At 43.0% G+C, this 24191-nt stretch overlaps 1 protein-coding gene across 1 annotated transcript in view; it reads left to right on the plus strand.

The window, feature by feature from the left end:
* Window positions 1–22210: 22210 nt before the first annotated feature.
* The window catches only part of GALNT9 (polypeptide N-acetylgalactosaminyltransferase 9), a 301146-nt gene continuing 299165 nt past the window's right edge, over window positions 22211–24191 (plus strand). Inside the window, exon 1 of the mRNA XM_088482157.1 lies at window positions 22211–23250. Within this exon, the coding sequence (XP_088338283.1) occupies window positions 23010–23250 (241 nt within the window). The 5' untranslated portion in view covers window positions 22211–23009. The remainder of the gene's footprint in view (window positions 23251–24191) is intronic.

A 24191-nucleotide genomic window follows, 5' to 3' on the forward strand; every position in this document is an offset into this window, starting at 1 on the left:
TTTCTTGGCTTTTCTTTGTGTGTCAATGACCAAGAGATTGTAAACTAAAAGTGGCAAATGATAATCTAGATTCTAGAGTCACTCTGGAGATGTTTACATTAGACCCAATTGCCCTCGCCAAAGCCTCCATAGACAGTACAAAAATCAAGGGTGGGAGGGGACAGCCTTGGTGATTACCATAAATATTCTATCGGATAGGACTCCATTCACCTTCACTTGTGTGGATGGCATCATATATATTGCTAATATCCTGTAAAGGCACATGTCTCCCATTCTTATATGATCCCCCTTATAAAAAAAACAGTCCACCAGATCAAATGCTTTTTAAGCATCAGTAGAAAGAAGAACCATGGGGACTGTAGAGCTGTACACTTTATATATAAGGCCTAAGAGTCTTGTGGTATTATCATTTGACTCCCTCTGAGGCACAAAACTCACTGGATCAGACTGAGGACCTCATTCAGAGTCGGTCATTGCAGCGGCACCGTCATAAGGTAAAAGGGGCCAGATATGCAAATGAAGCGCTCACAAGTTGCGTCGTTAAGATGGGATTGCTAGCTGGATGAGCAAGGGGAGGATGCAGCCGTAAGACTAAAAATACGCCCCCTTCTTTTTCGCATTACACATCATCTTTGGGCATATAAGGATTAATCGAGATCATCGGGAACCATCGGAGCTGCTCGTAGAGCTTTAGGTTGACCATACCCTCTCTTAAGCACTACGATCTAGTCAGTGTAAAAACCTCCAATGTCACATGTGCCATTACACTACTTAGTTAATTATGCTCTCCCATAAAACGCCGTTTGCATAGTCAGGCACGCCTGTGTTTGGATCTCCACTCCCCCGTTCACAAGCACCATCCCCTCTTACCACCCACAAATGCCTCATCCTGTCACTCAAGCTAACGACCTGGCTGTGTTCAAGGAGAGAGCAATTTCTGATCGTAATTAGGGGTGTGCACCGGCTACTTTTCGTGTTTTGTGTTTTGGTTTTGGATCTGGATCTTTCTTCGTGTTTTGGATCTGGATTGGTTTTGCCAAAACCACCCTTCGGTGTTTTGGGTTCTGGGTTTTGTGTTTTGGATCTGTATTTTTTTTTTCAAAAGCATAAAAACAGCTAAAATCACAGAATTTGTGGGTTTTTCTGCTCCTATGCTATTATTAACCTCAATAACCTTAATTTCCACTAATTTCCAGTCTATTCTGAACACCTCACACCTCACAATAGTGCTTTTATGTCCAAAAGGTTGCACCGAGGTAGATGGATGACTATGCTAAGCGACACGAGTGGGCGGCACAAACACGTGGCACATCTAGAAGTGACACTGCAGTGGCAGACAGGATGGCAGTTTGAAAAACTAGGCCCCAAACAGTACATAATGCAAAGAAAAAAAAGAGGTGCAAGATGGAATTGTCCTTGGGCCCTCCCACCCACCCTTATGTTGTAAAAACAGGACATGCACACTTTAACAAACCAATCATTTCAGCGCCAGGGTCTGCCACACGACTGTGGCTGAAATGATTGGTTCGTTTGGGCCCCCACAAAACAAGCTGGCAATTAATCTGGCCCTGCACAAACTGGCTCTACGGAGGCAAGATGTCATCCTCATCCTCCTCTTTCACCAATTCCTCACCCTCTTCAGTGTAGTGTACATCCTCATCCTCACAGAGTATTAATTCGTCCCCGCTGGAATCCACCACCACAGGTCCCTCTGTACGGTCTGGAGGCTGGTCTCCCTGGAAAAGTTGATAATTCATTTTTATGAACATCATCTTCTCCACATTTTGTGGAAGCAACCTCCTACGCCTTTTGCTGACAAGATTCCCGGCTGCACTAAACACTCTTTCGGAGTGCACACTGGAGGGGGGGGCAACTCAGGTAAAATAGAGCCAGTTTGTACAGGGGCCTCCAAATTGCCTCTTTTTCCTGCCAGTACATGTACGGACTGTCTGACATGCCTACTTGGATGCTGTCACCGATGTAATCCTTTAACAGACAGACGCACGCTTGTCGCTGCTGCTTTGAGGATACAGGTGCGGCTACAGCCCACACAATTCACAAAGACAGGAAAAAAAAGAAGAATTTTTTTATTGTTTGTGGAGCGCACTTTGAGGGTTACACCACCCTTTAACAGACAGATGCATGCTTGTCGCTGCTGCTTTAAGGATGCAGGTGCGGCTACAGCCCACACATTTCACAAAGACAGAAAAAAAAAGAAGAATTTTTTTATTGTTTGTGGAGCGCACTTTGAGAGATACACCACCCTTTAACAGACAGACGCACGCTTGTCGCTGCTGCTTTAAGGATGCAGGTGCGGCTACAGCCCACACATTTCACAAAGAGAAAAAAAAATAAGAATTTTTTTTATTGTTTGTGGAGCACACTTTGAGGGTTACATCATCCTTTAACAGACAGACGCACGCTTGTCGCTGCTGCTTTGAGGATGCAGGTGGAATCTAGATGGTCTTTGGAACCGGGGACACACTACCTCCATCAATTGTCTAAATCCCACTGCACTAATGGTGGATACCGGACGCACGTCTAACACCAACATAGCAGTCAACGCCTCAGTTATACATTTTGCTTCAGGATGACTGCTGTCGTACTTCATCCTCCTCGCTAAGGACTGTTGGAGGGTCAATTGTTTAGTAAAAGTAGTGGTGTTCCTACTTCCTCTCTGGGATAATGAACAACTCCCAGCAGCAGCAACAGCACTAGGAGGAAGTGGTTCTTGATCTTTCCCTATTTTATTTTTACCGGAGAAAGTTTGGTCCTTCATTTATGTTATATTGACATATACGTGCGGCTAAGGCACACACAAACACAGAAAATATTTTTTTATTTTTGCTGGAGATTAGTGCACTTTGTGGGTTACACCACCCTTTAAGAAATGAGCCAGCCGACTCTTTACTTAAGGGACACAGGCGCACGCTTGGCGCTGCTCCTTTGTTGATGGAGTGCCCTTTGGGGGTTAGAGCACCCTTTAGCGGTCAATCCAGCTGGCCCTTTATTTATGGGACACAGACGCACGCTTGCCACTACTTTGTTGATGCACATGCGGCTACTGCGCACACAATTCACAAACACAAAAAAATATATTTTTTTATTTTGTTTGGAGTGCCCTTTGGCGGTTACAGCACCCTTTAGAGGTCAATCCAGCCGGTCCTTTATTTATGGGACACAGGCGCACGCTTGGCACTACTTTGTTGATGCACGTGCGGCTACTGCGCACACAATTCACAAACACAAAAAAATATATATTTTTATTTTGTTTGGAGTGCCCTTTGGGGGTTACAGCACCCTTTAGCGGTCAATCCAGCCGGCCCTTTATTTATGGGACACAGGCGCACGCTTGCCACTACTTTGTTGATGCACGTGCGGCTACTGCGCACACAAATCACAAAGAGAAAATATTTTTTTATGTTGTTTGGAGTGTACTTTGGGGGTTACAGCACCCTTTAATGGTCAAGCCAGCCGGCCCTTTACTTATGACACAGGCGCATGCTTGGCACTACTTTGTTGATGCACGTGCGGCTACTGCGCACACAATTCACAAACACAAAAAAATATATTTTTTTATTTTGTTTGGAGTGCCCTTTGGGGGTTATAGCACCCTTTAATGGACAAGCCAGCCGGCCTTTTACTTATGGGACACAGGCGCACGCTTGGCGCTGCTCCTTTGTTGATGCACGTGCAGCCACAGTGCACACAATTCACAAACACAGAAAAAAATTTTTTATTTTGTTTGGAGTGCCCTTTGAGGGTTACAGCACCCTTTAGCAGTCAATCCAGCTGGCCCTTTATTTATGGGACACAGGCGCACGCTTGGCACTACTTTGTTGATGCACGTGCGGCTACTGCGCACACAATTCACAAACACAAAAAAATATATTTTTTTATTTTGTTTGGAGTGCCCTTTGGGGGTTACAGCACCCTTTAGCGGTCAATCCAGCCGGCCCTTTATTTATGGGACACAGGCGCACGCTTGGCACTACTTTGTTGATGCACATGCGGCTACTGCGCACACAATTCACAAACAAAAAAAAATATATATATTTTTAGATTTTGTTTGGAGTGCCCTTTGGGGTTTACAGCACCCTTTAATGGACAAGCCAGCCGGCCTTTTACTTATGGGACACAGGCGCACGCTTGGCACTGCTCCTTTGTTAATGCACGTGCAGCCACAGTGCACACAATTCACAAACACAGAAAAAATATTTTTTTTTAGCACTTGGGGGGAGCACCCCTGATGGACAGAGCACCCCCTGGACAACACTACAGCACCACCTTTAGGACTGGGACACTGACCAGGACTTTGGAGTGGACACAGCCCCTATGGACAACTGACTGCACAACACAGTCCAGCCAGCCCCAGGACTTTGAAGTAGTGGACACAGCCCCTATGGACAACAGAAGCACAGCGCAGCACAGTACAGTACAGCATAGCACAACACTACACTACACTACAACACTACACTACACTACACAGCCCAGCCAGCCCTTACTCCCACCCTCCCTCTTCACTGTCCACAGCCGAGTGAGAAAATGGCGCCGACGTGGGTACCTTATATAGGATCCAAAACCTGCGAGACCCGGAAGGCGGGATGATGACGTTTTGCCTCGATTTCAGATCCGAGTCAGGCGGGAAAAGTCGAGCCTGACTCGGATCGGCCTCGGATCGGGGGGGCTCAGGGGGGTTAGGATTTCAGTAATCCGAACCCGCTCACCCCTAATCGGAATAGCTAGTTTGCGCACGCGCATTGCGAATTTTACTCATGCACAGTTTAGCGAACATTGGCGGCATACGACCAAGCGGTCGCAACGACCGACTCTGAATGAGGTCCTGAATCCCTGCCAGTAGCAGAGGTTTTAGATGGTTTGCTATCAATTTCACATACAGCTAAAAAATAATAATAATAATAATAATAATAATTTTATTTATATAGCGCTTTTCTCCAATAGGACTCAAAGTGCCATATTCAATTTTGGAATGAAAAGCCGTTATCGGCGATACTTTGTCGCCGAGGATGTCATTTTCACGTTTTTCACTTATCCCCGTATTCAATTTCCCCGAATTTTCACAGGTGTGGAAAGTCAGAGGTTTGAACCCTGCGATAAAGTATCACCTATGAATAGGTGGTGAAAAAAGTGCAGAATTGGGGTTTTGAGGTGCAAACCTTAAACAACCACCCAGCACCCATGGGACAGGTCCCCAAAAGTAATCTGTGTCCAAAATAAAAAAAAACACTAAAGGACACTCCAAAAAAGTACTTTCGTTTTGGGGGCGATAAAAAAAAAATGGGGGACAAACTTCTAAACTATTGAAATAGACTCAAGGGGGGTCCCCTAGTATGCGGTATGTGTTTTTTGATTGCAGGTGGTTGCGGCAGGTGGATTTTTCACGATTTTTAAAAATTCACATTAGCCACTTTAAAATATGCTAGTACCCATTTTCATGTAGCCCAAATTTGATGGGACTAATTATTTTTTCCCAAAAAAGTTGCTAAATGCTATTCTTCACCAAACATTTGAAATATGAAATGCACTGAATGACTAGATCCACTTGTTTGTTCATCCTGCCCAAGAAAGAACCATCCGAGGCAGCCATCTGGGATGCACTGCGTAGGTTACATCTGTCAGGGTGTGCAAGTAGCGGAAGTATAATGTCCAGATGGAGAAGAAAAAAATGGTGACCGCATTATAAGTTAAAAACCATGTTAAACTTAATCAGAAATTAAAAAATGATACAGTGATCTGCAAAAAGCCACAGCATCTCCTTCGCTCGAGTGTATTGTCTTGTCACATCCAGCAGTTTGCGGAGTTTGATTTGGCTGCAGCATGAGATAGCACCCAAACCCAGTCTCAGGGGAGTGTAAATGAAGGTGGAGTGGCAGCATTCCTGTGCTGCTGTGTTTGGGAAATGGTTTCATTTTTGGTTAGAAACTAGTTAAAAGTCCAAACCAGTTCAAACTCCGGTTTTAACTCCATGCTTCAGATGACATACTTACTATGCAGGCTACATTGGCAGGCCAAGCTTGTGTGTGCAGGCTTTAAATTGAGTCCCTTTTGCAGGAACGGCTAGGTCAGCTGGTACAGTGGGAGGGAATGTTTGAGCAGTTTGTTCAACAAGCTAATTAATGGTGGTGGGGGAGATGCAGCCATTCAGCTGGAAAAAAAAACTTTCAATACAGACTATTCTTGCAGTGAAAAGCATCAGATATGGAAAATGGCATTAGTTTACCTGGAAAGAGATGAAAGATGGTATTAAAAAAACTCAACTCCAGTTCTAACTCCATGCTTCAGATGACATGTTTAAGATGCAGGCTACAGTGGCAAGCCAAGCCTGTGTGTGCAGGCTTCAAAATTAGTCCCTTTTGCAGGAGAAGCTAGGTCAGCTGGTACAGTGGGAGCAAATGTCTACTTTGAGCAATTAAATTGGGTGATAAGTAACACACAGTGCAGGGTCCTTGCCTTCTTTTGCAGTGACCATGATTTGAGCATCCAATGAATGGGCAGAAAAGGTGTTCTCACTCATATTGATGGTGTGCAGATGAGGGGGGCTAACTGGTCAACAAATGCTTTGAATTATGTGATGAAAAACACATCAGGGCCAGGGCTCTGGACTGAAGGGAAGGCTTTGATAGCCTTGTGTAACTCTATTTTAGTAGAAGGAGCATCTAATAGTAGTACGTCAGTATACTAGATACCAGGAAACCAAACTTCTGGAGGTGGTGGCAAATGTCAGTATTGTAAAGATACATTTGCTGAGAAGTTAGTGTTCGGGAGAGATTATACAGTTTAGAGTTGAAAGCCTGGATTGCCCTCATGATCTGTGAATCTGTAAATTTGTAGTGCTACAATAATCTTTGATACACTGCATATAAGTCAGAGACCTCCGGGCCCAGAGAGCTCTAGCAAGTAACTTTCCAGGCTTGTTTCTACATTGAAAGAAGCAATTCCTGCACCATCTATATGCCCTTTTCACACCTTCATTTTGGATACAATGCAGAGACAACCAAGCACTACCAAAGTATTAGGGGAGAGTGAAGATTTATGTCTCCTCCTCGGATCTCTGACATTCCAATCATTGTTCCTTAAGTAAAGACCCCAATTGAATACACTTCCCTCTGAGAACAACTTTGTGAACTTCCCACAGGAATGGGTATGATATCCCAGCTGTCAGGATGCCACTGATCACAATACCAACAGCGGCATCCCGACAGCCAGAATCCTGACACCCATTGCAAGTGATGGTGATTATTTTCCCTACTCCTACCCTAACCCTACCTCCCTGGTGCCTAAACCTAACCCCCCTTCCTAGTGCCTAAACCTAACCTCCCCCTCCCCGCACCCTAAACCTAAGACACCCTCCCCGAAGCCTAAACCTAGCCTCCCCCCTAGTGCCTAAACCTAACCACCCCCCCTAGTGCCTAATCCTAACCCTCCCTCCCAGTACCTAACCCTAATCCTCCCCCTAATGCCCAAACCTAACCCTGCTACCTAATGCTACCCTCCCCCTGTACCCCGATACTTACCCTTCTGGATGCCAACGGTTGGGATACTGGTGCCGGGATCCCGACCTGTTGGGATGTTGGTGCCAGTATTTAGACCATCGGCATCCCGCATGCCAGGATGCCGACTACATCCCTTCCCACGGTATAAATTTGGAGATATTGCCCATATCATTAAAAGCAACATAGGCCCTCATTCAGAGCCGTTTGTTAGCATCAGTACGCTCGTTGCGTTCCGATGTTTGTAAACCACGCATGCGTCGGTGTTCCACTGCGCATGTGCGTAAGGCAGATTGCGAGCTTTTTTTGTCTCGTTCGTCAAATTGCGAATAGGAAGTGACATGTCAAATGTGATTGACAGAACAGGCCGTTTTTGGGCGTTGACGGGGGTGGAGATGGAAAAACGCAGGCGTGGCGAGGCGTTTTATGGGCGTACATAAATTTTCAGATGCGAACGTCAAATGTGTCCGTACCAAGTCATACGTCACTGGCTGATCCTCTTTCCATTCAAACTGCTCGCACAGCTTGGGGTGTGGATTACTCGACCACAATGGCGATGGCCTTGTCCTCCGGGCCGGGCCTCCACGATGTTTCATCGATTAATCACGGCTTGTCAGAAAAACAATCAACTTTGAATTGAAAACAAGCTTGTAATGTGTTTTGTAAAGAGTTTTTTTGGTTAGCACAAAACTGTGCTAATTTCAGGATTACACAATCAATTAGCGTACATTTGTAGGAATGTTTTTTTTATTTTTATTTTGGTTTTGTGCTATTGTAACAATAATGTCATCATGTTTGTGTGTATTTTACCATTTTGCTTTGGCCAGGAGAATTTGCATCCTTTTTTTAATTTTAAAGTGTTCCTTAAAGAGCCCTTTTTTTTAAAACCCTTTTTTTTTTTTTGGAGGTCGTTTTTGGCTTGTGGGCCAGGATTAACTGTAAACCATTTATAAAATAATGTCACAATACAATGTAGCTCATTTTTCAAATTTTTAATTTTACACACACATTTTAAACGTTTTCGGGGCCATTTTGCCAAAACACAGTGTTAGACACAAATAACAAATAATTAGGACAAACATATTAAAAGGTTTGGGCAACTTAAACAAACAAATTAAAAACAATTCACAAGAAAGGAGAGGGAAGTTTTGGCCAGAAAGGAATATGGGGCAAGCACAGAAGGAGTGTGGGAAAATTAGCCAGTGCTGTCATCGTTTTTTTCCCCGTTTGGCTGGGGTAGGGTGGGCACCAGACCGGGTCCGGGATGTCCTCTGGCTGGCCTGTCCAGAGGCAGATGTTGTGGCCTCTGGACTAGGCACAGGGCTAGGCACATTTGGAGGAATGGCTGTTGTTGTGCCAGAGGTGGAGGATCCTGATGTTCCGGCAGGAAGGGAGGTCGGCTCCACCATGTGCTGGCGAACGAGCTGCTCCAGGGAATTGGCGATTCTGATGTTGGCCCTGGTATTTTCAGCCAGGGCCTGACCAATGGTCACGTTGGCTGCAGCATTTTGCTCCAGGGCCTCAGCCACCCGTATCAGACTGGCGTCCATCCTCTGCAGAATCTCCGTATGGTAATCCAATTTAAAATTGAGTTCTGTGAGGAGTGCCACTGCCTGCGAGGGGGATTGCCCTGGACTGGCTTCTGCAGGGTCCTCAGCCGGATGTACTGGTTCCTCCCCTGCAGAGCCAGCAGAAATTCTGCGGCCAAGGCTCCCCTCTGGAGCAGACTCATCCGCCTGTGTCTCTGTGTGAAAAAAGAGAAAAGAGTCACATTAGAAACTACATATTGTCACAATAACATTTCAGAGTTGTTACATCACAACATTTACCTGGGACAACATGAGGAGCCGCAAAGTCTGACATGTCCGTATCCATGTTGGACACGCCAAACACCTCCACATCCTGCACACACCCCTGTGCCAGCTCTTCCAAATCATTCAGCTCCAATGACACAGGGGTGGGACCCCCACCTGTCCCCCTTGCATGCCTAGCCCTGTCAGCCAGTTTTTGCTTAAGGCGATATTTGAAGTTTTGCTATCTGTGGGTGAAAAAGTAGGCATTATTCCTGCATTTTTTTCCCCTGTTTTTATTTTCAAATTTAAGTTTTTACTTACCGGCGTTTGACATCCCGGGCTAGACGGACATAATCACCCACCCTATTGACAGCACTGGCTATCTCCTCCCACATTCTCCACTTCTGGCTTACACCCATATTCCTGTCTGCCTGTGGCAGGATTTCCACACACTTCTGAACCAAAACCTCCATCTCCTTTCTTGTGAATTGTGGCTGCCTTTTCTCTTTGCCAGCTTTGGCCGGAATACTGAGCCCAGCAGCCTCTTCCATGTCATCCTCAACACCTATTTACATTAAATTAATTTGAATTTTGATGTCAAACTTTCACTATATTCTGTTTCCAAATCAGCCTTGATTAGAAATGTGAGAAATACTTACCGGCCGCCTCTTGCCCATTGTTTGGCTGGTCTGTAGCCATTTTTCATGCCAAACCAAGAACTACACCAGACCGTTTGTTTTTTTCCGTGACATATTTTTACATGCGTCCTTATTATTCGACCACATCATTGATTGTGCGTTCCTATGATCCGTCCTTAATTTGAGCGGGAAAAGAAACACTATTTATGGCTTTTGGCACCTCGAGTCGAGGTGGCGGTTGTTGTTTGTTGGAGGTTACGTTGTTCGGAGTGGTTTGTTGGAGGGAGTTGTGTTTGGCGGATTTTTATATTGTGTTAGAGGCGTTTTTTTGGTTTACTTTCCGTTCGCATTTTTTGGTGTGGTTTTTTTTATTTGTGGTGTTTTTTCTGTGTAAGTTTTTTCCCCTCATCCTTTTGTAAAATATGGTTCTCCTTTTTTTTTGGTTTGGCCTAAAAATTAATTTTTTGTTTTTTTGATTTTTGTAGGTTTCTTTTGGCTGTGCCCCAACGACCTTTTTGTTCTGTGACTTCTTTATCGTGTATTGGTAAGTTTTGATTTTAACTTGTTTGTTAAATGTTCATGTCTTGTTCTTTGCATATTTTGTGGTCTTTACGGTTTTTATTTGGGTTTTTGGGGTTGGTAAAAATGCGAACCATTAAGCGCACTTTTATATGCTTGATTCCCCTTGTAAAAATGCGAACCATTTAGCGCACTTTTGTAGGCTTGATTCCCCTTGTAAAAATGCAAACCATTTAGCGCACTTTTGTAGGCTTGATTTCCCTTGTAAAAATGCGAACCATTTAGCGTTCAAATTCTGGCTTTTTTTGTTTCGGGCAAATTGTGGAAGTTCTCTCAATCTCGGTTTCCTATTTTTCGAAATGTTTGTTTACCCCCTTTATTTTTGTGCATTTTCAAAAAAAAAATTACAAAATGGCCACCACAAAATCTAAACTTATTATGGTCTTTTAAAATGTAGGTTTTTGAAATCATGACAATACCCCGGCATGTAAGCATCTTTGGATTGTATCGTAAAGATAAGTATTTTTTGTTTTTTGGGGGGGGCAACATACCTTACCTACAATTCTTACCATTTCAGGTTGATGTTGGTCGTATTATTGTGGCCATGCTGCTGGAAGCCGACCAACCTCAATCTCATCCCAGGTGGAGGCATCGTAGGCATGCTCGGCCCCAGATATATAGAACACATGTCACCATTTTTGGAATGCCCGATGATGAGGTGTTAAAGTGCTACCGTCTTCCGCCCAAAATCATCATAGACACTCTCTCATTAATAGAGAGTGATCTTGAGTGGCAAATTGACAGTCCTACAGCAATACCACCACTTACGCAATTTATGGCGGTGTTACATTTCTGTGCCTCAGGATCCTTTCAAACCATGGTGGGAATAGTTGCGGGAATCTCCCAATCCTCCTTTTCAAGGATCCTGAGGGCAGTGATGGAGGCCCTTTTCAAGCACCTCCATCATTTTATTCAAATGCCTTTGGATATGGGTTCCCTTAGTGTGGCAAAGGCCAATTTTTACCAAATTGCTGGCTTCCCACACATCATAGGGGTTGTGGATGGTACTCACATATCACTTCAGCCTCCAGCACGGCTGGAGGCCATTTTTCGGAACAGGAAACACTATCACTCACTGACTCCCACACCAGGGCCACAAAGTGAGTATAATTCTGCACTTACAGCCACCAGGCAAGTGGTGGAGCGCTGTATCGGCCTTTTAAAAGGCCGATTCAGATGCCTCCACCGCTCTGGTGGCGAGCTCATGTATTTGCCGGATATGGTTTCGAAAATTGTGGTCCTGTGTGGGATATTTCACAACACCGCCATAAGGAGTGGTGTCCAAATGCAGCCAGAGGATGCCTTGCCTGAGGATGGCCCCCCCGAGGTTGGTCAGAGGTCTGTATGTGGGGGGGACCATACGTGATGATGTTGTGGCACGTTTTTTCAGGTAATTATTGACCAAAATGAAGTGAGATGACACAATGTAGACATGTAATAATGTAATTAACAAAATTAATTTTTGTTTTGTTTGTGTGTTTTATTCCATAATATTTTTCGGGAAAACCATGACTACTACCTGATCGTCAAAAATTACTTCATGTGGACACATTGGATTTAACTTCTGGACCAAAATTATCATCAACTCATTTGTGGAATCATGTTGGCATGCTACTTCATCAAACAGTTCTTGATTGTTTTGCTTTTGTATATTTTGTGTGTAGGCTGATTTTTGATGAGTGTTTTCACTGTGTGTATTTATTATCCTTAATCACTTTGTGTTTCTTAATTTTGAGTAAATAAATGTTGGTTACGTTAAAAAAAAGATTTCCTTTCTAAATTACATGCAAGTGTAACCGTGTTCAAAAAAGGCAAACTTGCTTAAGGGCTAATCCTGTAATGTTTTAAATTTTGCAGTATTTTACCATGCTTAGTGGCTCAAAACAAACACCCAAAGGTATTATGTGGAATCAGTATGTTTTCTAATCTCGGCCTAAACAGGTTTCATTTAATATTTACCTTACCCCCCCAAAAAAAAAAAAAACTATTAGTATGGTTAGGTGTTGAATGTGCCAGCTTACATAATTCAGCTTTCTAGAATCTAAGTTACAGTACTTTAAAACACTTTCTGCACTACTCGACTTATGCAAGGTTAAACAATATAATATTTACAGAGAAGGAATGAGCCTTTAAACAAAAATGTACTTTTATTTTTTAGAAAACATGGCCAAATTTGGCAAAAACAAAAAAATTAAGGTCGTAGGATCTCCGCCATGTGATCGAGGACCACCAGCATGCCTATAACATGGCCCCTCAGCCTCTGCACACATGCTGCTGCCTCCGTCAGCCGCCTCTCGTCCTCTGTGGGTTAAAAAATTGAGGTGCTTAATACAAAAAAAACGAAATTTTGTTTGACCAACAACTTCCAAAGGAAATACAACTTTAGAAAAAGTGTCAATTTTGACAAACATTACAATTCAAAGCCAACATTCTTGGCCAAAGTAAATTCCAAAAAATGACTCTGAAAAAAAAAAAGGAGATGTACGCTGAAAAACTACTTTTGTGGATACCGTAAACAAGAGATACAAGTATGAGTGTTTGGACATGTGTGATATGTGTAAGGGCCAAACATCGTAGACATTTTAAAATCAAGATATATAGAACAAACATTATAAATAAGTCAAATTTGAAAAATGCAAAGGCAAAGGATAACATCTCCCCCCCCCCCAAAAAAGGGAAACATACCGTTGCCAATGACGCCTGGACCTGTAGCACCACCATCGTCCTCCTCGGAGGTCGGCAAATGCAGGTCGGTTGGAGGAGGGGTGATTTCTGAAGGGGGGAGGGGGTGTAAAAGAGAGGGGTGGTTGGAGGGGAGGGTGATGAAAAGAGAGGGGGTTGAGAGGAGGGGGAATTTTGAGGGATGGGAAGTATCAGAGAGGGATGGGTGTCCGGGTCTGGCCCGGCTGGGTTTGAGGGTGAATTAGGGGTAGGGTGGGGAGAGGAGGATTGGCTGGGAGTTGGGGATAGGGGACGAGGCCGACGGCGTCGCTGCCAATGCCAGCGTAGACTGCGCTCTGCCCCTAAATGATGGATAACAATTTAAGTTATGATTAATTTTTTACCTTGAAAACATCCGCAAAAATAAATTTATTAAAAAAAAAAAAAAAAAAACATGCACACGCAGATATGTAGTAAATAAACAAACAAGGCAAGAATGAAAACATGCACAAGCAGATATGTAGTAAATAAACAAACAGGGCAAGAATGAAAACATGCACACGCAGATATGTAGTAAATAAACAAACAGGGCAAGAATGAAAACATGCACACGCAGATAGGGCCGCAAAATAAAAATGGAAAGCGAAATAAAAAAAACTTACTTTCTGCTATACGCTGGCGAAAACATACCAGCAAGCGTGGCATGCGTCGTTGGAGATCAGACCACCTGCGCTCCAGCTGGCCAATCTGTCGGCGTGAGCTGAAGGAGCGAACCTCCGCATAGGTGGATCGCTTTTCTCTGTTGCTGATGGGGGGAGGCTGGCTATCCGCCGGTCCATTACCTCCGTCAGGACGAGAAGCTCCCGCCTGGTAAACGCAGAGGCTCTCATGATGGCAATGGTGGATTTATGAAAAAACAGTTTTAATAAAGACAAGATAATAATTTTGATTGGCTAATGTATTTGGAAAATTAACAGGAAACATTCTATTGGTTAATGTATGAGTCATGCGTTCGACAGGCTAAAAAATCTAATGAGAGTTATGATTGGCTTAATGCAGTGACATGCGTTAGCTAATTTAAACCAAAAAATGAAACAAGTAAAATATGCGTCAGACAAAACACAGAAAACAATATGAAAAAAGCCCAAAACATGTATTTTGGATAAAGGAAACCATTGTTTAAACCGTACGTATTCTGCGTGAAAAAACAAACACGGACAAGAGTAAAGTTTATTGAAACTGAAAAAAAAAATAGAAAAAAAAAGGTGAAGAGCAATTAAGCTAATTGATCTGTTGATTGGCATGATACAATTAAAGGATGCATGCAGAATGAACGAGCAGGTAATCGAAAACTGACAGACCCACTTCCGGTTTGGACTGGTGCGAGCGTTCCCTGCATGCACAATTGGAGATGTACGGTCGCAGTTTGGCTCGCTCGTTAGCTAGAGGAGGGCTTGGTAGACTATGGGGTGGAAGAATAGCTGCGTACGAAATTACGAGCGAGCGCTTGTATTTGCATTTTTCGGCCCGTACACCGTACGTGCGTCCGGCCACTTGCGTCCGGGTCTGTATCAGGGCCATAGTCAGCTATTGCCTCCTCGAGTTGAGATTTACAATAGGAGTCTTTGAAAATCCAAGACCAGTGTTTTGAAGAAGGGGTGGACAGAGAAAGTTGAGATGAGAGCACGGTGGCTAAGAAAGAGATAGTCAATCCTTGAATATGAATTGTGAGAATGTGAATAAAATTTATAGTACCACTCTGCTGGATGCAAGAGCCTCCATATGTCCACAAGTTTGTGATCATGGAGGAGTCTCCTCATCCTCTTAGCTTCCCTAAGAGACAGTCTAGGGCCCCTGAGGACATACCTTACTGGGTTTCAAGTGGCCAGTTAAGATCCACACCTAATATCAGAGTACCCTCTACTTTGACCTCACTTTGATCCAGGAGTGTGTGCATTAAACAGGTTTGGCCCTGATTGGGAGCGTAGAAAGTTACAAAAGAAAATTCACAAAAATGCCCCTACCATCAATGGGGGAACATTCAAAGACATTCAAGAGGCACAACTTTTTTGAAAAGGGAATAGAAACTCCTTTGGCCTTATCCCTACATAGTTTTTATAAAAATCCAATGGGAAATGTTGGTTTGTCAAACCAAGAGAGGCACCTCATTTCAAATGCATCTCCTGTATGAAGGCAATATCAACCCCATCTATATATAAAGTGTGCAGTAAATGTGATTGTTTCTCAGGTATGTATAACATTTTTAAAAAGTTTGTGTAACTAAGCCATTACAGCAGGAGCGAGGAGCATCGGTAGCTCACCATATCCATAACCAGATCTGCAATGGGGACAGTCTACAGATTCTCTGGGTAAAGGCCTGAGGGGGAAAAGATACAGAGGAAGGGAAGAAAGGAATGGAGAGAGAGAGAGAGAGAGAGAGAGAGAGAGAGATCAGAAAGTGTAAATCACAACAGAACAATGACAATAAACATGTAAGCATGAGGAATAAAAAAATATAACAATTCAGATTTGCGGCCATGGTAGCCCAAGCAAGGCCCATGAACAACCATTGTACAGAGGAAGGAAGGGGCAGTTGTGGATAGTGGTGAATGGTTGTAACTTTACATAACCTTAACATTTACTTGCGTAAAACACATGCAAAGAGTTTATGTAATATAGCTAATATCTAAAACAGTGGCTGAACTACAAGTACAGGCTAATAAGGGAAACCTGGGTATGAAAAAGTGCAGGGTAACCCTACAGGTATAGCTCTCGGTGCACAAAAAGGACAACCAGAGGAACCAAGTTAGGCAAGTACACTAAGGAGCCATCAAACAATTCAAGTTACACTAGAGTTACCAGAATTAGAACTGGAACAGGGCTTTTGACAATTGTGGCCCTGTCGTCAGGACTCCCGTTGAAGACAGAGAAGGTCAACATCAACAGCAGGATTCAACCAGTTGGGAAGAGATGGAGGTTGGAGGCTGAGATCCACACAAAAAGCTGGTACAGTAGATCTTCAATATATTTGAAGAAATTAAGCCCCTCCCTCAAAAGTAAACTGGATGATGAGTGGAAATACCCATCAGAATTTAAAATCACATTGATTAAGTTCATCTATATATTCATGCAAAAGGTAGAGATGAGTCAAATCATATCACTACCCTCCCTGTGGCTATGTGTTTAATGCAGCATTATCAGACAGCCAGAGCTCAAATAAAGGCAATAAGGGATATGGACATCTTGGTAATGAGGCTAATCCTCTTCCATGTAAACTGGAAACACCACAACAGAAAAGCGATAGATAGAGGCAGAGAAAAAGGAGAATCCTTCAAAGATGGAAGTAGGTGTAAGGGGTAATGAATATTGTCCTGCTCACATGGTAAGTGAGAGAGGTGCTACAGTTCAGCAATATTGTTTGAAAGAATGGATGAGTGAGCAGGAAAAAAGGGGGGGAGCCAGAGGAGCAGGATCATCATATACTGTGAATGTCCCGGCACTGAACAGATAAAAAGCATAAAGAGATAACATACATGTGGTTGCAGGATCTGAGGTTGGTTAGGGGAAAGAGGTGGATAAATCCCCATTTGTAGACTCTGGAGAGTAATGGCTTACCCAGGAAATCCAGATGACAGCAGTTGTAATGGCTGCAGATTAAAAGCAGAAAGTCTATAGTGTCCGGCCACACAGAGGATCCAGGAGCAGAGCCACAGGGCTGAAGCAGCTGCACCTCCATCCAGGGGCAGAACTATGGGAGACAATGGAGGTGCCTGCCGCCGAGCTCCAGCTCTGAAGGGGCACCTCCTCCATTGTCCACAACATATTTACCCCACTTAGGGCTGTAACTATGTACTCGAAGTGTACGTCACAGCCGCCCAATACATGGCACTCCTTCCCGGCACCTGAGATGCTACCATACACTAGTGGAGAGCTCCGTGTCCATCCATCAGCTGCTGCCTTCGTCTATCTATAGCCTGTCTGCATGTAAATGTTACATTACAGTGTCAGCAACTGTGATGGGGAGGCACCAAATTATAACTTGCCTCCGGGCGTCTGGGATGAACTTACGTCACTGCCTCCACCGCAATACACTGAATGGGGAATCCTCAGCTCAATTCCGCAATTTATACAAAGGGTCAGCATCTGACGCCAATTGCAGGAAAAAGCAGCCGCAGAGTCAGCTCAGCGACAGACTCCAGCAGCCCTGATAACTGCTTTTTATTGTAGGATTTAAAAAACAATGTATATAAATAAATTAAAAAAAAGCAACCACCCCAAAGTCATCCAAGCACCACCTGTCATAATCTAGGCTGTCTGCCAGTACTGCTGGGGGATGAACCTCTAATTTCCACCTGCAGATGTTGCAGCCAGCACCAGGCTATAACAGGCTTGACAGGTCACATTATAATAGGGAAACCAGCAATCAGGAATCCCTCTATCATAATGTGACAAAAGGGCCTTTTTATGATCCCTTGTAGGCCCGTTATACATACGACAACACTAGTTTCCTCATGTTTTTTGTAAAGACACTGGTCCAGATTCAGACCCACTCGCAGGGTCTGTGGGCATTTTTTTTTCTCCTGCCGCTCGCAAAGCTGTGGGAGACCTCCCACAGCTTGTGCGAGCGACCTGGAGACTGTCACGATTATCGCCACCTTCGGCCTTGCAACAAGACCCTGTGGTAGGGTCTAGGCTGCCGCAAGGCCGAGTGGAATTCCTGCTCTAATAGAGCAGGAAGTCCACTACTAACATCAATAGTGATGTCAGTAGGTCCTCCCACAAATGCCAGGCGTTCCTAAGGGAATGCCTGTGTTTGTGCAGCCACCCCCCTACCTGCCTACAAAACGGGGCAAGCTGTCACTCACCATTGACAGCCACCCCGTCTTGTAGCGAGCCCTGTAGTGACTGAAATTCAGTCGCTTGGATGCGGCGCATGCGCAGTGGCCAAACATCGAGCCACTTGCGAGCGCAGTGTGCTCGCGAGCTTCTCTGAATCAGGCCCACTGTTCATTATCAGGGGCCTGTTGGACCTCACTTGCAGACTCTAGAGAGTAATGGCAAGAAGGTCCAGGGTTGCTAAGATGGATCCGAGGAGATCCTTCTGCACTACGAGACCTGCAGACATGTGTATGTGTGAACTCTGGTCATGAATTCAGATAGGGGTAAGTATCACTGCTACTTCTGTGTTAGGGATCACAGGGACAGCTGCTTTTCACGCACCGGAGCAATACTGAATTTCTCCACTGCCGCAACTTGTAGTGAATGGGGTACTAAATTATTAATGCGTTGATCAATAGTCCCAAAGTCTCAGGCTGTTAGCATTGGGCTGAATTCTCTAGTCAAAAGAATGCAGGCACCTTCCAACACATCTGTAGGGTGGGTGTTTGGGTAAGCATATCCTTGCATCAAGGGATCTATAGTGCCACTTTGCTATAGAGAAAAAAAATCTGCACACTGTGAATTCTTTAAGCAAAGAACCAACTATCCTAACCCTTTGTTCCTTTCATCCCGCACGGACACTCTTCTTTCTACTCTTTTTAAGGAAAAAAAATCACCTTTTGCTGAGTGGTCAGAAGGCAGGAAAGGTGCTCAGATTGATTAGTCACTGAAAGATCCCATTAATCGTGTGCCCTCTTGCTGTTATAACATCCTCCACTCTTCTGGGAAGGATCCAGGACAATGAAAGACAGCTCGGACCGGTATTCCATCTCCAAGAAACAGTTGGCAGTATGCTTTCCAGCAAAAGTGTTCTGCTGGCATACACCAAACCCACGTGTCCATCAGACTGCCAGATGAAGACGCATGATTCATCACTCCACTGCTCCAGAGTCCAATATCTGTGTGCTTTAAAGGACCAAGCGCAAAGCACTCATCCTGGTCAATGTTTGGCATTGTGCATGTTGTGGTACATGTGCAGCAACTCGCCTATGGAATTTACTTACACGAAGCTCCCATGTACTGTTCTTGTGCTGACTTTGGCCCTCATTCAGAGCCGTTCGCTATTTGCGGTCGTTCGTTCAAAAACAAGGGGTGGCTATTCAAATGATCCGTTCGCAAATTGCAGTCTGTTCACACCTCTAAGTCTGAACGAGCGAGCAAAACATACGCTCGTTTATTTGTTAAAAACGCCCCCTGGCCGCTCACACCATACGTCATGTCCGCTATTTATTAGATTAATCGAGTACATCGAGCAGCGTATGAACTGCTCGCTATTCTTGTGGTTGGTGTTTGCTACCACAAATTTGCGAGCAGTTCTGGCTATAAAATAACCCAGTGACGTGGTCAATGACGCTGCTGTATTAATTATGCACACCCATAATACGCCCGTTTTGACCTTTAAGCACGCCTGCGTTCGGATCTCCACTCCCCATTTTCAAGCACCTTCCCCTGTTACCACCCACATACGCCTCATTCTGTCACTCAAAATAGCAGGCACTCGCTATATAGCGTACAAACGATTTTTGGCCGCACTGACTGGTTCGCGCATGCGTACTAAAAACCGTACGCATGCGCAGATGTGCAAACATCGCTCGGAACGAGCGTACTGCCGCTAACGAGCGGCTCTGAATGAGGGCCTTTGATTCCAGAGGCAGTTTAGAAGTAAGTAGTCACTGTCAGTGTGGAACCTCTGGCTGGCAATTTAATGTTCCACAAGCTTCAGCACTCAGTGTTCCCATTGTGTGAGCTTGTGGGGCTTACTTTTTCATGGCTCAACTGTTGCTGTTCCTATAAGTCTCCACTAAACAATAACAGCACTTACAATTGACTGGAACAGATCGAGCAGGATAGAAATTTGACAAACTAACTTGTTGGAAAGGTGGCATCCTATGACAGTGCTACACTAAAAATAACAACTATACATGCCTGTATGCTTCATTTTATGCACTTGTTAGAAAAGGTTTTGGCTATAATGTTCCAACACTAATTCCACTAATACCAGTGAGTATACATCCTTCTCAGAGGAAGGGATGTTTTATGTGGACAATTTAAATTTCCACATTTAATTTGTATTGGCTTTTCAGATTAAAGTAGTAGATAGATGCAATGTTACTATATTTCTGATAAAAGTAATACCATACAGAAGAACATTCTATAGGATATGAGAACAATTATATAGAGCAGCTGTAAAAAACTAATTAGGAAAACTGTAAAACATAACTACTTTACATAAATTCTGGTTGGTAAAGGAGAAATGGAAAGAGAAAAAGGCAACTTGAAAGATAACACTCAAATCTATAGAAAATGCATGTCTGGTAGTAGGTGGAGACCACTCCTGGAACCAGATTAGTGGAAGGGAATGCTTTAGAAACTCTCCCCAGATAGAGATGACCTGCTTTTCCATTGCCCTTGCTGCTACCAAGAACCATTGTTTGTTATGAGTACTCAGCTTGTACCAGTAGGTGAAACATCTGATTACAATAATAATTAATTATCATAGTAACCCACATTAATGCTTAACACACCATTAATAGTACACATCCCTTTGACATTGCTAATTTATTTGTATATGGTATTTATATTAATAAATTGTGCATTTACGGGAGTGCATGTTTACTATTTACTACTGGAAATGTTAAGGATATATGTTGTACTTCTTGTCTTAACGTCCTTTCCTGATTAAAGACGCATGCATATTCATAGAACCATAACCCCAAATTAAAACTTGTGATGCAGAATACCTGACACTTGTGCAAAAAATGCTTTTGCATACTGAACAGCAATACTGTAAATGATGAAATTCTATCTGTTGTTGTCTCCTAGTGACAGCACTGTATCCTGCACATTAGTAATGCAAGGAAATAAGGATCTTTGGGATCAAAACAATGATTTTAAACAATATGCTAACACCAAATTTGCATTAGGACTTTTTGTACATGAGTATATTTCTGATTGACATATATAGATTTAAAAACAGAGGATACTAGATTAATGTGTAATGTAATAACTAAGAATATGTAATTGAATGTTTTCTTTTCCTTCCTACTTGTTTTCCATAGACTTTCATTAAATGCCTGCAACACCAGACTGTGCAGTGGGTTTTATCACGTACAATCTTCTGTTTGTATATAACTGTGAATGAAACATTTTTCTATGTATGAATGAATCACAGTTCCATACAACCAACTGCTTTTATGTTATAATTGCCAAATGCCTCCATTGTATGTCTTCTAGTTATATTCACACAAAACAATTATTTATGTTGCACTTTTTTTTAGGAAAAAAGTATCACTGTACTACTGTGGGGAAATATTACATTTAGATGGATTTTTATTCATTTTCATGATGTCCCCAGGCAAAGTAACATTGCATAATGCAGCAATATGGACATTTTTTTGTTGAAAATGTACCATCCCAGAAATCTTTTTGTAGCTTAAATGGTTCTCCAACCAATAAGCTCCTGTCATTTTTCAAACACATGACAATTAGGAGCTGATTGGTTGGAGCACCGTTTAAGATTAGTAACAAGTGATAAGAATGATAATCTGGGACATAACCTGTAACAGTGTCACTATGATAGTCAGGCTACTTGTTAAAATATGGTGTATATAGATAGATAGATAGATAGATAGATAGATAGATAGATAGATAGATAGAAAGAGATATATATATATATATATATATATATGTCTGTGTGTGTGTGTGTGTATAAGGCACTCACATACTGTACAGAGGTCTGTTTCAATCAGGTACAGTAATTTATTGATGATTTATACAATAGATTTTGCACCATGATTCTATCAATGTGTATGCATGCCATTAGTAGAATAACAGAAATATATATTACGACCATGAATGTCCTATTATTATTATTATTATTATTATTATTATTATTATTATTATCATTAATATTATTCAAAGATAGGGCAGAGTGAGTACCAATATTGTGGATATCTGTTCGCTTACAGAACAAGTGCAATCATGAGAGAAACACAAGCTTGCAGAGAAGGTTTCAGGCTGGCTGTATTCTGTGAATGTTGATGAGTATTTCTTTGACTACGTCACACTGCACAGGCGCTCTGTGTTGGGACAAAGACACACATACAGGCATAGACACAAACACACACATACATACATACATGCATACACACACATGCATGCTTAAATACATACATACATACAGCTGTGATTCTATGGACAATCAGAATATTTAGTTCACACCTCAAAAGCACTTTCAAGTCCTATATATCTATAGTAGTCTCTTGCTAACTGTTTGTGTCTACTGTCTACCATAGCATAGGACATGGTGATGATATGTGCAGCACGCAGTATTTAGAAGCTGCTATCTGAAGAGCCAAGGCTTAGCCTCCACATCAGAGAAGCAGTCAGGGGAGGTGGTGCTGAAACAGACAGCTTCCCCTCTCTCCTATTCCAGAGCAGCACAGACACCGGAGCTATGGGAGGGACGTGGTGCTGAAAGAACAGCTCCCTCTTTTCCTTATACCAGAGCAGTACAGAACACCGGAGCTATGGGAGGGACGTGGTACTGAAAGAACAGCTCCTGTGCCTTGCAGAACGTGTTGTATAAATTCACTGTCCAAGACGGGTACCCAGTACCACCCTCTAGTTATTATATCCATGTATATACAATCCCTGTAGATAGCCAGCAATGCTTTCCTGTAGAAGCCCTTACTCTATAGGCTGAGGTAGAACCTTTTTCCAGTTGCTGTCTATGGTGCTGAAGGGTCAGTTTCCAATGTAGCAGATCCTTTGTCTCGCTGTACGTGATATGCCTCTTGTTGTACTATTTTCTGGACTGCTCTGTTGTGGCTCGGAGTAAATGCTTGACCCCAGCTGGGATGCCCTGATGCTGGATCTCCGCAGATTTCATGGCGGTGGCACGGAAAATCAAAACTTTGCTGACTGTGAATATTCTGGTGTTCGTGGGGATCATCCTGTTTTCCGTGTACTGCAGGATCCAGGACAGGTCCCAGGAGCTGGTGCAGATTGTCAGAAGTTCTGATCGCAGAGTAAGGAGCAGAAACACGAAAGTGGGAGCTTTGGTGGACAGAGAGTCTATTCTGCAAAGACTGGATCACCTAGAAGAAGTAGTTTACAACCAACTCAATGGTAAAATGTCACTTGTATATAACTGTAATGATAGTTTTATATGTGGCTTTATCAGCAATGACTCTCGTTACTTTGCTGGGCCTCTCATTGTATCTGAACCGTTATTTTACATTTTATTTGCTTATTGAATTGTATGAAATATATAATGATTATCTCAGATACACGAGATGTAAAATTCCATTTGCTCAATAAATATTTATGACTGATCTATAATGTACTGAGTATTGAAGCCTTTGGATAAATTGTCAATGGCTGCACTCTGGATATAGCATGTCCTTATATTGCTCTGTGTAGCATGCATTTTATTTGCAGTCTAAACACAAATAATCAGAAGATTAGAAAGTGTCAGTGTATGCCCGTTGAGCTAGTGACGGGTAAACATGGTGTGTGACCTTTAATCCTGAAGCTAAGTAAACTCAACGTCCATATCGAAGATAATTGATTGCATTCTTTTTCTCAATGCACGCACGTCCACTAAGCTTGGCCAAGTGCCTGCTCCTGTACATGTTACGGGTTTCAGGTACCTGATTGCATGTAGCTAATAGTGAGAGTAGTAAAGCTGAAGTAAAAATGTAATAGCAACAGAGAATTTACCAGAAACCTGCTCCCTTTTTCTGGGAAACACATTCACGTAACGCTATAAAAGATGTACTAAATATTGGCTTGTGCATTGGAGTATTAACATTCGTTTAATGAAAATAGGTTTAAAAGCAAACTGTCACGCTGGTCAATGATTGCGCCCGGTTGGGTGTTACCGACGTCTATTTTGCACTGTTTTTTGAAGTAGTGTTAGATGTGTGTAGCTATGAGGTTAGTTTTGTGTCAGGGAAAATGTCTGCTTTATATAAGAATCTCAGTTATTCCTCTTCATCTTGTGTAGAGACACAATTTCTACAGAGCGCTATGGTCCAATGTATTTTCCTCAGATCATATTAATTAAA

Source organism: Taudactylus pleione, unplaced genomic scaffold (assembly GCF_031769625.1).
Source record: "Taudactylus pleione unplaced genomic scaffold, aTauple2 ptg000282l, whole genome shotgun sequence".
NCBI classification, from domain to species: Eukaryota; Metazoa; Chordata; class Amphibia; order Anura; family Myobatrachidae; genus Taudactylus; species Taudactylus pleione.